Below are 15,466 nucleotides of genomic sequence, written 5' to 3' on the forward strand. Positions count from 1 at the left end.
GCATTTTTCAAGTTTTTAAAAAAAATTACTTTCATAAAACTTTCATAGTGTAATCCCGGCCTACAAGTGAAAATCAAAACATAAGGTAGGTGTCAAAATGTTTGTGAAATATTCATGTTTTTTAAGAGAATCAAAAAAATTTCATTTTTTTCATCATTTCAACTTTCCTGTGAACAATTTCAATCAACATGTTTTATCATTATTTCATTTTCTTTTTGTCTCTCACCCTCAAAAATGATCTCTCGCATCCCCGGTTAAGAACCACTGCACACTTCACTGTACGTTAAATTTAATCCTAATTTAGTTTTTGTAATCAATTCATTTCATACGTTCAAGATACGGCCACATAATCTTACAATAATCATCAAGCACACAATAAAAAAATTGAGCAAAAATAGAAATATTTTTAATGTCTTCACATTTCAACACGTCAAACTCGTCAACTGTAAAAAAAAAAATAATAAAAGTATATCACATCAAAAACTCGATTCGAAATTTCGCGCATCACTCAATAACATTCGTAAAATTACAAAAGTGTTTACAAAAATATGTGATTTTATATTTTTTTTAGTAAGTGGACACACTTATAAAGCTCTTTTTTTTTTTGCACATGCAATAATTTCCCCTTTTTTAAAATTAGAAAATGGTGTTAAGAAAAACAACAACACAAAACTAATTATTTCAATGCATCTTTCCATGGCGCCCACAAGAATGGAACTGCGCAACCCGGTTGCTCGGCACTAATCTTTGTTTTTTACACGATAAATTCACTTAAGGGCTAATGAAAATCCACGACTATGGGCTCGCCAAAGATCTCAGCCTGCGGACCCAGATGCGGGGCCATGAATATTTCAATTCAGACCATACGTCCATATTTTACGTGATATGTGGCCATTTAGTTCTCTAATTTTTTTTCCTCCCAGGTTTTCGGGGAGGGGGGGGGGATGATGAGAACGATTCCCCTCAATGGATTTGCGACTGAATTTGATGAGGGAAAAAAACTGATTGAAATAAAAATATTAAACCACTTATTGCTGGTTTAAACTTTTCTGTACATGTTTACTTACGATTATAGCCTACTTGCTTCATACAGTAAATTATATTTTCGTTTGCACCGGGAAAGCTTCTAAATATTCAGTTACTACGTAGTAACGAAAATCTGGTTTGATCTTCTCCCCACAAATTGAAAACAAGGTTGAGATAAGAGAGAGGTTCAAAATCGATCAACAGGTATACGTTAAACTTAATTAAGGGGTGCTCAACCTTTTGGAGAGGGTGTTGCGGACGCTTAAGTCATCTGTAAATGTGCCACGGGCTGCTTGAGCTATCTAAAACTGCGCTGTGGGTCATTTTGAGTGATCTGTGAACGTGCCACTGTCACATGAATGATCTGTAAATGCGCCGCGGTCACTTCAATGATTTGTAAATGTGCCACGGACTGCTTAGCTATCTCGAACTGCGCTTGGGTGAGTGAAATGTGCCGTGGTCACTTCAGTGATCTGTAAATGTCCCGTGGTTACTTGAATGATCTGTAAATGTGTCGTGGATCAGTTAAGTGATTTGTAAATGTGCCACGGAGTGTTTAGTGATCTGGAACTGTGCTGTGCGTCACTTGAGTAATCAGTAACTGAATGAACGCCAGGGGCTCTGCCACCGGACTTATCCCGTTGCCGAGATCTCTTCCAGCCCAGCTTCGTGGCAGAGTCTGGGACAAAGTGAGTGCACCTAACAGTCTGAGTGTGTAGCTAGTGTTGTGTTTGATATTTCAGTGCTGCCATCTATACTTCAAATTGTGAGTGAAGTGTAATGATTGAATATTTGTAACGTTGTAGGCCTGTTGCTCTCTGTGGCGAGACTTTTCAACGGGGAGATCGGCTCGCACTCGCGCCTTGAAGTTGGAAACCACAGAAAACCAACTTCAGCCGACCACCACTGTGGGGTTCGAACCCGGATCCTCGCGATGCGAGTCCGTCACTATAACCATTCGACCACCACAGCGGCAGTAATCAGTAACTGTGCCGTGGGTTACTTGAATGATCTGTAAATGTATCGCGGGTCAAAGTCATTTAGAAATGTGCCTCAGATCCCTTTACTGATCTGTAAGTGTGCCGCGGGTCACCTAAGCGATCGATAAATGTGCCACGGATTACTTGAGTGATATTTAAATTGGCTGCGGGTCAATCAAGTGATCTTGAACTGGCACATTCACAGCGAAAGATATAAGCAATGTTTAACCAAATAACACTTTACATTAAAAAGGATTTATAGTTCATTTTTACAAAATTAGGTTTAAGCTCGCGGGCCACATCAGACGACTCCGAGTTCCACATTTGGTCTGCGGGCTATGGGTTGAGCACGTATGCGTAAAAAATTATTCCCTTCAACAACAAATTTCTTTAACCACCATAAGGAATGATTCACTGTTTTTTTTAGGTGAAAATGATCGCATAAAACGAAAACTTTAATCCAAATATTCGAAATAGGTCTCGGAATTTCACTCTTCGATTAGAATTTGGAAGTGGATTTTCTTCTCGAAACTATTAACGAGGATAAAAAAACATAATAACACCATAGAGTAATGTGTTTTTGATTATTATTTTTCACGTGATATGTGGTTGCGATGCTCCTTCCCATTTCTTAAACGCACATGAAAGATGATGGTAAAATGTCTATTTATTGCACATCTATCGGCAGAGGCTGACCATACTGTCCCTTCACCCTTAAATTTTCGGGATCGAAAGGCGTTTTGGGATGATACTTGGCCGCGTATTTGGTACCCATGCTCTCCAAATGATACTGTCCGGATTTAAGGAAAGCTGGCGTAACCACTTCGTCGCTCGGATGTCTTACATAACCATATGCGATGCTCCTTCCGATGGCGAAACCATAGTCGGCTCTCCTCGTGAAGCCTACGATCTCGTCGTTCCTGTAAATGGCCTCTAAACCCCAGAGCGGCACTTGCCTATGGAAATGGAAAAAATTCAAAATCGATTAATTGATAAGAAATCAATGTTCTTGTAACAAAAATCCCGCGAAAATAAGCTACAGTTGGATCCTGCTTATAACGTTTTTGAAAAAAAACAAGAAAATCAAATGGAAAAAAGCTGCAAGCGATAAAACGCTTTAAAAGGGAAATCTCAATTAGTATTAGTAGTAGTTGAGACCACGAAAATAGGTCCTTCTAAACGGGAACGTTACAAGCGGGATCCATTGTATATACAGGGTGTTAGTATATATAGTACAGAAATTTTTTAATGCGGTTTGTAAAGAAGCTGTTCTCACAAAGGTTTGCGCGTGTGTGTGTGTGTTTACTTCCCAGAAAAAGAATTTAGATCAAAATTTTGTCGATAGAGGCGCTGCACCAAAGTCTGACAAGAATAATAGGACCTGAACCTTTCTTAAATTTCTTCTGCGTCCGAAACGTTCGTAAAGCTTCAGTCCGCGATTCTTTAATTGAGGTAAAAAACTTCATTCTAATAGCGCTTTATCATAGCGCGACTATATTAACCGGTGAAAATACCAGAGGTTTTTTTCTAATACTTATACTGCATTTCTTGCTTTAAATGCACAATACAGTCGAATCCCGTTTTAACGAATACCGTTATAGCAAAAATCTCGTTAAGTGATTTCTCCGGTCTCTTGGAGTTCGTTATAATGGGATTCGACTGTACTTGTTTTTGCATCTCGATATTTCACAGCTGTTCACTTTTTATTAGTTAAAAAAACCCGCGTTATATGGATGCAAATAATAAAATAAAACATGGATAAAATAATTTAGATTTCCGAGAAAGAATCGAAATTTACTCGTCTATGGTGAAACAAGCTATTCTTTTTTTCAGCCCCTGAGCTTTCAGTCTCTCGAGAGCAGTTCTTCCTAGAAATGGCGTTTCGGAATTCATTTTGCACGTAAAACCCAGTCCACCTTCCAGTGGCGTATCGTCCATGCGTATATCCGCATGCCAGTGTCTGTAACCTGGAAATGTAGGAAAGAACCAACACCATAAAGTCAACTGATTAAAAAAAAAAGGTAGCAGTTGATTAAAACTATTTTTATCAAACATTCCGGGCATAACTTCCGCATGGACAAATATGACATTAGTCCGGGCCTCCATAGTTTAGTGGGCCCTCAAATTTAAATAGCATATTAACACGTATTAACTGACGCAGTAGCGTACGCCGGATTTTCTTAACGGTGTTGGGTAGGGTCGACTTTTTCCTTCTTAAGTAAAGGTTTTCCGTTCTATACTGAAAAAAAACCATAATCTCGCCCCTCTAGTTGCGTACGCCAGTGAATCGATGAAACAAATATCTTCAACCTTTTTTATAAAAACAGGAAATTAAATCCACACACAAGTCTCCGTTTATTTCTTTCTCCAATACTGCTTCGCTCAGTTCCAGTCAAGGGTCTTCAACGCATGGCTCACAGACCGCAAGCGACCCTCGAAGCTTTTCGGAGTAGCTCGTCGACGGAAAATATTTATTCCAAAATCGGTGAAAGAAGTAATTTCAGAAATGATGAGAAAAATAATTTCAGAAATGATGAGAAATAATTTCAGAAATGATGAGAAAAATAATTTCAGAAATGATGAGAAAAATAATTTCAGAAATGATGAGTAAAATAATTTCAGAAATGATGAGAAAAATAATTTCAGAAATGATGAGAAATAATTTCAGAAATGATGAGAAAAATAATTTCATAATGACTGAACAAATAAATTTCATAATTGTTGAATAAATAAATACTTTCATAATTGTTGAATAAATAAATACTTTCATAATTATTGACTAAAGTAGGAAATATATTTCCAGAATTATTGTCTAAAGTAGGAAATATATTTTCAGAATTATTGACTAAAGTAGGAAATATTTTCAGAATTAATGAAGATACATATTTTATGAAAAAATAATTTTGGAACCTAAGGGAAAATTTCAGAGTTTATGAAAATTCATATTTAATGGAAAAAACCAGTGCAGGTCGATTGCCCTCACATTGAATCGTTCTTCTGGAAAAATGAGTCAATTGCCCTCACTTCAATTTTAGAAAAGCAGGTGTGTGTGTGTGTGTGTGGTCGTTTGCACCAAGTGTTTAACGTTATTTTAATGGTTCAAGCTCATGTGTGACGGCAGAAGAAACATCGTAATTAACCGATATTTAACTGTATCCGATTATTTTATACATAAGCCCAATGAAAATAATCGATTATTTTGTAAATTATTAAGAAATTAATTTCTTGTATGAAAAAAAATAGATAGAAAGTGAAAAATAAAATATGACCAGAATTCATGAGTAAAATTATAAAGTAATATTCAAATTCAAAGATAGGTGACACTAAAAACTGAAACTGACGTAAAACGAAATAAAATTCGCCCACTATAACGAAATAAAAGAAAAAGTTACAAACCGATGTTTCACTGCATCAAATTTCTCTATGATTGAACTCAATTTCAATAAACTTTATTAAAAATATTAACTTACAACAGAAATTTTTTCAAGAAAAGAGATAAACATATCCTATCCCTATAATTTATGATATATTCAGAAATTAATATTTCCAGTCAACAGAAGAGGGCACTAATAAAGACAGTTTTATTTTCACTCGCGTCAATTCATTTTGTTCGCTTGCGCATAATTGTTACAAATTGCGAATAAATGTTACACATGATTACTAGTTTATACAATAAAATATTTGAAAAGTTCCGAAATCCCACTTTCATTACCTACAATGACGAAAAAAAGACAGGCGAAGGGAAAATCGAGGGCAATCGCGGGAACACGTTAAAAATCGACGGCAATCGACCAAGGCTCGAAAAAAATTCTCAAATAATACATCCCTCCCACCGTTTGATTCAGAACCTTCGGCCTCATTGGGCGCACCAGTTAAGACGCAATTGGTGGATAAAGCACTATTGAAATGAAGTTGTTTTACCTCAGCCTCGAATCGTCGACTGCAGCTTTACGCACGTTTCGGACACAGAAAAAATTGAAGAAAGGCTCAAATCTGGAATTCTGTGATTTGTTTTTGTGCAGCTTCTCCTACCGACAAGAAAATCCACTATTTTTTTTTTCTGCACTAAAAAAATTTTTTTGTGCGAATAATTTTTTTACAAATCGCATTCAAATTTAACAATTCCTTCAATTTTCATAAATTTTTGAACTATTTGCATTTATGAATTTATAGGACACTGAACAATATAGGAGTAAACATAAGAAAGCTAATGGGAAAATGACAAAAATGTTAAAATTAGAGTAAAAGACATTTTAAAAGAAAATTTCAAATTTTTGCACAATGAATGAAATGAAAATTGTAGAAGTTGAGGTCCAATAAGCTAAAAAGAATGAAGTAATTTTTTATGACAGAGTCTCTACATAGTAGAAAAAGGCTGTTGAGAACAAACAAAAAAAAGGAAATGTGAACTGTCTCTCTACTACACACACACACCACATACGCTTATAGAAGTATCTCCTTTCACACAAGCGCTAGACTATAGACGTCCCAGATAAGCCATCGCTTTTCCCAAAGGACCCCTTTCATAAAAACAATGGAGGTTGAATAGTTGATGACTGGGAACTATTCACGGCAAAGAGAAGCGATCCGTCTCTTTCCCACAGTCAAGTTTAAAAGGAATCAATGGATCGGCCGTCATCGTGCTGATGACGATGCCACAGTAGTATTTTATAGGTAAAGAGGCAGAAGGAGAAGGAAAAAGAAACATGATGGTTAGAAGAAATAGCGTTTCTATTGTAACGGATAAACGTTGACTCTCAGCGCGCATTTTTCTTCTCTTATTATTAATGACAAAGCCAAATATTGTACATCTCTACTTTTCTATTTGTGATAAAATTCATCTTTTTCTTTCTAAAAGAGATCAATGTAAGTTTAGATACAGCAGCACATAAATTTCACAATTACCTCTTTTCTTCTTTCTACACCTTTTTTTTTCCTATCTCTCTCTCTCTTAATATACAATCAAGACCCCGATAGCTCAGGAAAGTAAAAAAGAAGAAATGAAAAGGCAAAAGAAAGAGGAAAAAAATGTTTCTTTCCCCCCCCCCCCACAACTACCAATTATAAACAGGTTTATAGGTAAAAAAAACCCTAAAAAATATGCACTGCACCTCTCTCTCCATCGTTTTCTTCCCCTAACATTTCATGGAACTCTAACGATTAATGAATGAAATCCTTTCATTCGAAGAATTGCTATGTGTACGTTAACGTATCAAAAGAAGAAAAATCATTCGGAAGAAAATTGCAGATTTTGTTTGGTCTGAGATTGCTGTAGCGCGACACATGATTTCCTTGCTTTTTCGGCATACCAATGGATACGGGGTAAAACACTCCTTAAATAGCTTCGCGAATTCCATAAACCACTTTCTTGCACTGATACTCAGTCGGAACTCGTTAGGACGACGTCGAAGAAACGTTGAAAATACTTCGTACATACTGACGATTCAGCGATTTGTGATTACATCCAATGTGAAAGCTATTTGCATCAAGGGAGTTTGTCTTAACCCTTACAGTGGCATTGACGAGATATCTGCCTAACAAGGCTGGATATCGGCCTAACTGGCTAAATCTATTGCTCGACATGCCCGAGACATGTAAAAATTCTTACTGGGCGTGTATTTTTTTTTTTCAACCACATGCATGACACGGGCATGAAAAAACAAAAAAATTAAACCTTTTCTATAGACGCAGTACAGGAGGTTTAGCTTCAGGTGGAAGAGGACAGAGCTTCAAATTCTCTTGGTATAGAGAAATGAATCTCCATAAATCCACCCTCTCTGAGTATCTCGAATCCGTCCCGGGGATGGATTCAGGACACTAATAATGTATTTTTGTTGCGATATATTTTTATTTCCAGACTGACTCATTTCGATTGATGTAACATCACTTGTCGACCTTTTTATACTTTTCATACCCTTTTAACGCTTTAATGTCTTATTGTTGAAAAAAAATTGATGTTAATTATTGAAATAATTATACGTTAAGAAATGTGTTCATCTTCAAAAAACACTCGAAGACTGTTTGCGATTTCTGTTTGGATGACTAAATAATTTAGATACAACTTTTTACTCATAAACGTATAATAAACTTATTTAACTTATGTATAAAAATGTAAAAACATGTTTTTATTTCCATAAATTTATTATAAGTGATCTTAACACTGTTTTAATCACGTTTCCAATAAAAATGTGTAGATAATAAGTGGAAAGGGGAGACGGAACTTGGACACTTTTGATGAAAATCCGAAATTTGCGTTGTTTTGATTTTTTTTTTTTTTTGATTAGGAGAAATATATTTCGTACAATCACACTTGCAGCACTATTAGATATGGAGTTGAGTTACTTAAATCAGTTTTAAAATTATTTTTAACTCTGAAAAATTTTCAGAATACAATCAGGGCCGCAACTAGAGGGGGGGGGGCAGGGTGCGGTAACTGCCCCAGCGGAAAAATTTAGGGGTGGCAGTTTTAGGTGGGAACAAAGAACACCATTACAATCTCATCGAATTTTAAAGTCGTGGGGGCAGCAAAATAATGTTTGCCCCAGGTGGCGACAATCCTAGTTACGGCCCTGCATACAATCACGCTTTTGACAACGAAATATATCAATCTTCATTTTTTTTTTTCTTCATTTGCGTTTTTTCTTGTTTTTTTTTTCTCATGCCGACCACTTGGAAACGTGTCGCAGGCCACTTAAGTTATATGAAACTGTGCCTCGGGTAGCTAAAGTAATGTGTAAATGTGTCGTGAATCACTTCTTTAACTTGTGAGTGTACTGAGGGCCACTAAGGTGATCTGGGTCTGTGCCACGGGTGTTTCACTTTAAATGGTCCGTAAATGCACCACATGCTGCTTTAGTGATCTCGAACTGCACCATGAACCGATTAAATGATCTGGTAATGTGCCAGAGTCACTTAAGTGATCCGCAAATATGCTATAGGCTGTTTTATGCCGGGTTCGAACCCCACAGTGGTGGTCGGCTGAAGTTGGTTTTCTGTGGTTCCCAACTTCAAGGCGCAAATGCAAGCCGATCTCCCCGTTAAAAAGTCTCGCCACAGAGAGCAACAGTCCTACAACGATAAATCGTTCAATCATAACACTTCACTCATAGTTAGAAAAACTGGGGGCAGATGACAGCACTACACATAACAAGCATTACACAGAAACAAAACTTTACGTCAGGTTGCACTACACGTACACGCACATTCCCGCATGTACCGATTCGTTGGGGGGTTCCGCGGGGGGGGGGGGTGCATGTGTGGTGTAGCGGTAGTGGGTAGGGGCTCGGGGATCCATGATGTTCTTAAGTCAGCCACCTCGTTGGGCAATTTGCCTGTTGTGGCGTTGTATTTGTATTTAGTGAAGTGATTTGTAAATGAGCAGGACGATTAATTGATCTAGAACTGACATTCACAGCAAAAGGCCACGATGTGGGATATAATCACTGTTTAACCTAACAATACTTGTGAACAATGATTAAAAAAGTTGATTTTAGCTAAATTAGGTTTATAGTCGCAAGCAACATCAGATGACTCCGAACAACCACGTTTGGCTCGCGGGCCATGGGTTGAGTATCCATCTTGTAGGTTATACCTGCGGAAAAAAAGTTGTTCAACTCTGTGTAATGTACTACGTATAAAAACGTCTAAGAATTTTTATATACCTCGGTAGAGAATAATAAATTCCGTCGCTAACTATCTTTGACAGTTGAGTCGCCCCACCCCGGGAAAGCCTTTGAGATCCTCCTTGTAATTTATGCAAATGAATGCGATTTGAATGACTCGCACGCAGCGATGTTCGGTTTAGGAATCTTGGAAATTATTAGCTGCGATGCAGTGAGAGACTTTTTAATCTGTATTCCGCTTGTGTCACTGCCAGAGAATAGTTTATGGATGATACCGATCATCAGGTATAGGACGATGATAAGGAAAAATAGCCAACCTTGCGCGGTCATGTTGTTGGTTCACTCACAAAAAGAAGAAGAAAAAAGGTTTGTGACATTTATCTTTAGTTGCTAAATTTTTCTAAAGCCTGTCATTTGACATCGCTCTGAGCAAAATTTTGTCACTGTCGCTTTGAATATTCTTTTAAGTTTAAGTTCTTAAATTTGTGCGAGGCTGAGATAGCATCGAGTTTCAGACTTTTATTCTGCAAATGTTATTTACTATACGCTCAGTAATAGCATTATTCAATCTACACGCAGGATCGTCTTAAGAGCATCATAGGCCCCTGGGCCAGGTGATTTTTTTTCTGAGGCCTTCTACCAGCGTAGCCTTCTACATGCTTTCCAATTTTCATAAATTACTTCCGAAAATTAATACAGATTTGATTATTATGAGCCTTCTCCCCCCCCCCCCCGCACTTGAGAGGGGCTTCCGGGCCGAAAAGACGGCGGTATCTGTACGTAAACTGTAAAAAAAAATTTAAGTAAGTCAAAGGAAACAGAATGATAGTTTGACTTCTGCAGCTGTAATTAGACGTGGATCGTGGTCGGGGGCGATTACCCTTCTCGCAAAAGTCAAACGTTATTTGAAAAATAAGGGACGTGCAGACGCTGACTTATGATTTTGCCACATGTGGGCTATACAAATTTTGCCGCCGCCATTCACCAATTCTGCATCTCTAGGCCACTCCCACATCCTGGAATGGGGCCCCTAGACTGAAATCTTTGGAAGGCCCCTAGACTGAAATCTTTGGAAGGCCCACGCCACACTTTACACGGACCCTTCTGTAGTGAATTCTTTAGGTGAATTGCGCGGCGATAAATTTTCCGCACACACCGAGCTGGAGCCCAGTCAGCCCTACCCTTGGGAAGAAGGGGGGGGGGGCATATGGCCAATATCAATTTCTGAACTCTCTCCTCCGAGGCCCCCCCCCCCCCCCGTAATGTTGCAGTAAGTTGTGGAATAACGGTAAATAGGAAATTCAGCGCTTACTTGGTCGGTCCATCTCAGTCAGACCCACCCTAACCAAACGCGGGACCCGGTGCGAAAATAATAGCGGGGGGTCAGAGTCGTCTCGATAATTTCGGTATCTCCGTCAGCCCTGAAGTTTATATTGGGAGAATATTCCGTGGAAGAGGGGGAATCGAAAATTCAGAAAATGAAAATCATGAAAATTCAGAGTAAATGCAAAAAATAATTCCAGCACCATAAATAATTCTAGAAATTGATGAAAATTCAGAATTTCAGAAATTGATTTAAATTCGTAATTCCAAAAACTATTAAAATGCAGAAAATTTCAGAATTATTTCTTTCCAGATGAAAATGCAGAATTCCGGAATTTATGAAAGGAATTATTGTGTTACTCTAAGAGCGGGATCTCCCAAAACGCGGGACCGCATTTGTCGCACACCCCCTAAGGGCATTATGCTCTCAGTTACAGCTGTGGTAAGAGCTAACAAAATTTACATCTTTCCAACAGATTTAAAATTTATATCATTTCTTAAAATAAGAATACTGAGTATATAGCTATAGAGATGTTGCTCTATGTTGCTTCTAACATACTATACTAAACACGGATATTCTTTCGTTCACTAACACAAAACCACCGCTTGATCCGACCAACTGCACATTCAACTAAGTTTTTTTTTTCTTTCGACCGGTAACATTCCCCTCATCCTCATTTCACTATCCTATTAGGTCACGTTCAGATACACTGGGTCCACTGTTCGGGGGCGTCAGACCACCCAGGACGAAGAAAAAATTCCGACAAAGAGCAGAAATTCCATTTCCACAACGGACGGGCTTCTGCGGTAAGACCTCTTTGAAGTTTTTTTTGCCAATGAGGGCACATAAATGTGAAAAAAAAAATGTATATACTGCATGTTCCTTCCTCATTGGAGATCGAGAGGAGGACAGACGGGGGTTCGTCTTGTTGAAATTCTACTTCTGTGCTAGTCTGTATATAATTACAAAAGAAGAAATCTTTTTCTGTCTTCTACACCCCTCCCCTTCCCATAACTATATATAACCACCTATAGAATCACAGAAAATTGTTTCAAAAAAAGAGAGAGAGGAAAGAATTTCTTCACAGCTAACAATCATTTAAAGAAAAATCCTTGCAAACTTTGAAGAAAGCCCCGTAGCTAGTCCACAGCAAAGAAAACGCAAACGTTTCAGGCCACCATATACTGTATAAGAGCGAAACACTATGTATTGCCCTATTTTAGTAGGGGGGACATCATAGTAATGCTCGGTATATATAACTAAAGTTCTGGAGTTTTTTATTTTTGTAATCTCAAAGTATGCGTCCGGTTCCCAGGGACGTCACTAAATTTATTCAATGGCACCTTTAAGGCAAAGAAACAGCGAATGAATTATCATTATTTGAGAATTGATGGTCAAAAGCAGTGTTTCTCTACTTGTTTTTGGGCCCACGGTTCCCCCCCCCCCAAGGGACAATATTTTCCTCCCCTTCTCGAGGGCCTCCCTATCTCATCGGGCACCGAAAAATTTATGCGATTGTTGGCATCTCTTTTGAATTGACATTGTTAGTACCACCATAAAATGCATTTATAAATATTTATTCGCAGCAAAAATTTTTTAATTAATTGGTTGATGAATGAACTTCAGCAAGTTCTTTCCACTCCCTGTAAAATAGTTTCTTTCGCAATACTTTTGCGTACTACACAGAAATAAGCATCAAGGCAACTTCATTAACACTTTCGGAAGGTGGATAGTGCATCTCATATCAACTGTTGAGGAATTTAAAAATATATTGAAGGTGATTTTTAGTGGAATAAAAAAAATTATCATTGTAGCAGTTCCACAATCGTCTAAAAATATCGATTTATCGTAGTAAAGGATATCATTGTACCGAGAATAGTTTAATATTAGACTATCCCAAACAAGATTCGAAAAAATATCGTTATAAAGCAGGCATATCTTCAACCCGTTGCTCGCGAAGCATCCAGGGCACTCGATGTTCGTGTCCGATTTCGCGCTCGCGAGCACTTGGTCAATGTTCCAATTTAACCACCTTGTACAAATTGTATTCAAGGATTGAAATCATCCTAATTTCATGCACTGGTCTGTTAAGCTAGCCGTAAAGGGTTTTCTTCTTTTGATGATGAGTACAGGCAGTGTTCGCGACTAGAAAAAGGAAGATCTGTGTTGTAGAGGGATGTATCATTGTATATATATTTTTTACAATATTCCCACATTAAAGTATGGATGGAAGAAGGAAAGGTGGGGGTTTGCTGAAAGAAATGTGTAACTTCACAACATATACTTCGAAGCAAATAAAGAGCCCTCGTGTTTTCTCACGGTTGAAATTCAGTGCAAGTGGGAAATGTAAAAGTGGGAAAAAAATCATCGTGGTTTTTTTTTTTTTCTCTTACGCACTTTTTTTTAATGTGAAAAAGAGCTTTTGTATAGCGATGAGTTTTTCTTTGTAAATTTCGCCAGCCCTTTCGTTTAGGAATTCTGAACTTCCCTTTCTTACGAGGGAACTTTTTTGCTAAACCCATAAATAAGGATGTTTTTTTCCTCTCTTTCTGATTGATTTTTTTACATGCTTGTTGACATGGTTTCCCGCGCTTTCATCTCACCGATTTCTTAGAAGTAAGAAAGTACATACTCTGTGAATGAATAAATGAATGAATGAATGAATGAATGAATTCAACACTCCTTGAATACGTCATTTCTTTTTTGATATGAACAATTCATAGTACAGTGGTTCTCAAACTTTTTGACTCGCAGTTCCCTTGCACAGTCGTCGTTTATCCACGGCTCCACAAAATGGTCTAACAGCATCTTAAAAATACCACTTCAAGGGATTGAACAGGCACGCATAAATTTCGCCAGCTCATCACGGCACCCCCTTGGCGAGGCACACTTTGAGAAAACACTGCTATTGTAGCCGGGATTACATTATAAAAGTTTGTTAGCAAAGAATATAATTCGTAGAGAAAACTGTAATTTAAATTGTCGAGAACAAAAAAAAAAGAGAATTATTCGTGACAAGTTGTTTCTAAATTAAGTATAGATTGAATAAACTCAAGATGAATTGGCATCGTTTCTCGTTCACCTCGGAACAATTTCGGATATTTCAGTACAATCCTTGTTCGACAGCAAAGAAATGACAAAAATTTCACTTTTGCGATTACGTAGATACGTACGTACATAGGCGCACGCAGAATTTTCTCGAGGAAGGGGGCAAACCCGTCATTTGGGGGGGGGGGGGCCCGGCTTTTGAAAATACACTAAAAGTGGTATATATATAAATATATACAAATATATATATATATATACATACAATTGAGTGCATGTGCTTTGCCCCCCCCCCCTGGAAAAAGTTGAAATGACGGCCCTGGAAAGGGGGGGGGGATTTAAATTTTTTTTCTGAAGGTGGGGGGTTAGAACCCCAAAATCCCTCTTTGCGTACGCCAATGCGTACGTATGGCCCCGTATGAGTATGACCATTCATTCACTGAAACTTGATGCTGCCATCTACTGGCCACGAAACGAAAAGATCCGTAACTTTTATTAGAACTAATCCTGCACGCACACACTGTCAGAGATTCCCAAACCTTTTTACTTCCACGGCATCTCTGACCGACTTGAAGCATCCCAAACTGCATACATAAGCGCCGACATGAAGAAAACATTGGGGGGGGGGGGCCCAGCGTCAAAGATGGAGTCGACTGATCTATGTATATATGAATTGACATCATCATCATCTTGCCCCCCCCCCCAGCAATAATGACAGTGCCCCCCAGACTTCCAACTATATCTTCGCCTATGGGGGGGGGGGAGAGTGAAAGTTGTCAGCCGTCAAGAGGAGTAAGATAGCACAACTAGATGCCTGGTCAGCCTGGGCGAACAGGCATTTTGGCACCCCTTGTAATGTTGAAGGAAGTGGTGAGGATGAAATTGATGCTCCCTCTGGTACGGGCCCCCCCCCCCCGGTTGCGGGCCTGAGAGAGCGTTCCCGTTCCAATGTATATATTCATCAGCTATTGGGGGAGGGCTCACACAGGCCCGTAGCCAGAAATTTCCTTTCGGGGGGGGGGAACCAAAGTGATAGAACAATAGATTTGCCCATCTTTTTCCCCTTTTTCGGTAATTTTCTCACATTTCGGGGGGGGGGGGGGACCAGACCCTCAAGTACCCCCCCCCCCCTTCGCTACGACCTTGGCCTCACGCCCCTCACAAAATTTATTGGGTACCTAAATAGACTCATGCCCCAGGTTTCGGCGCCTATGACTGCACAAACCTAGAATGCAATGTTAATGCCATTACATCAACCGTTACATTATTTCAATTTATATTAGCTCCTATTGCTACTCGTAAACGAATATTCATACAGCTTTTTTTTAAAATAAATGTCGTATTAATTTGCTCGAGTGGAAACCCCCTAAGTGTTCTGGAACTGTGTCGCGGGTTACTTAAGTGATCTTTGAATGTGCCACGGGCCTACCTCAGTGATCTCAAAACGTGCCACGGGCCACTTAAATGCT

At 38.6% G+C, this 15,466-nt stretch overlaps 1 protein-coding gene across 2 annotated transcripts in view; it reads right to left on the reverse strand.

The window, feature by feature from the left end:
- Nucleotides 1-384: 384 nt before the first annotated feature.
- The window catches only part of Sardh (Sarcosine dehydrogenase), a 40,064-nt gene continuing 24,982 nt past the window's right edge, over nt 385-15,466 (reverse strand). For both annotated transcript variants that reach the window (XM_089231174.1, XM_089231173.1), the window contains exons 18-19: nt 3,805-3,973; nt 385-2,962 (exon numbers count right to left, since the gene is read on the reverse strand). In XM_089231174.1, the coding sequence (XP_089087300.1) occupies nt 2,674-2,962; nt 3,805-3,973 (458 nt within the window). In that variant the 3' untranslated portion in view covers nt 385-2,673. The remainder of the gene's footprint in view (nt 2,963-3,804; nt 3,974-15,466) is intronic.

The sequence above is a fragment of the Pholcus phalangioides genome, unplaced genomic scaffold (genome assembly GCF_987345545.1).
Source record: "Pholcus phalangioides strain wild (caught in Gottingen) unplaced genomic scaffold, Ppha-v1.0 ptg000004l_1, whole genome shotgun sequence".
NCBI lineage: Eukaryota > Metazoa > Arthropoda > Arachnida > Araneae > Pholcidae > Pholcus > Pholcus phalangioides.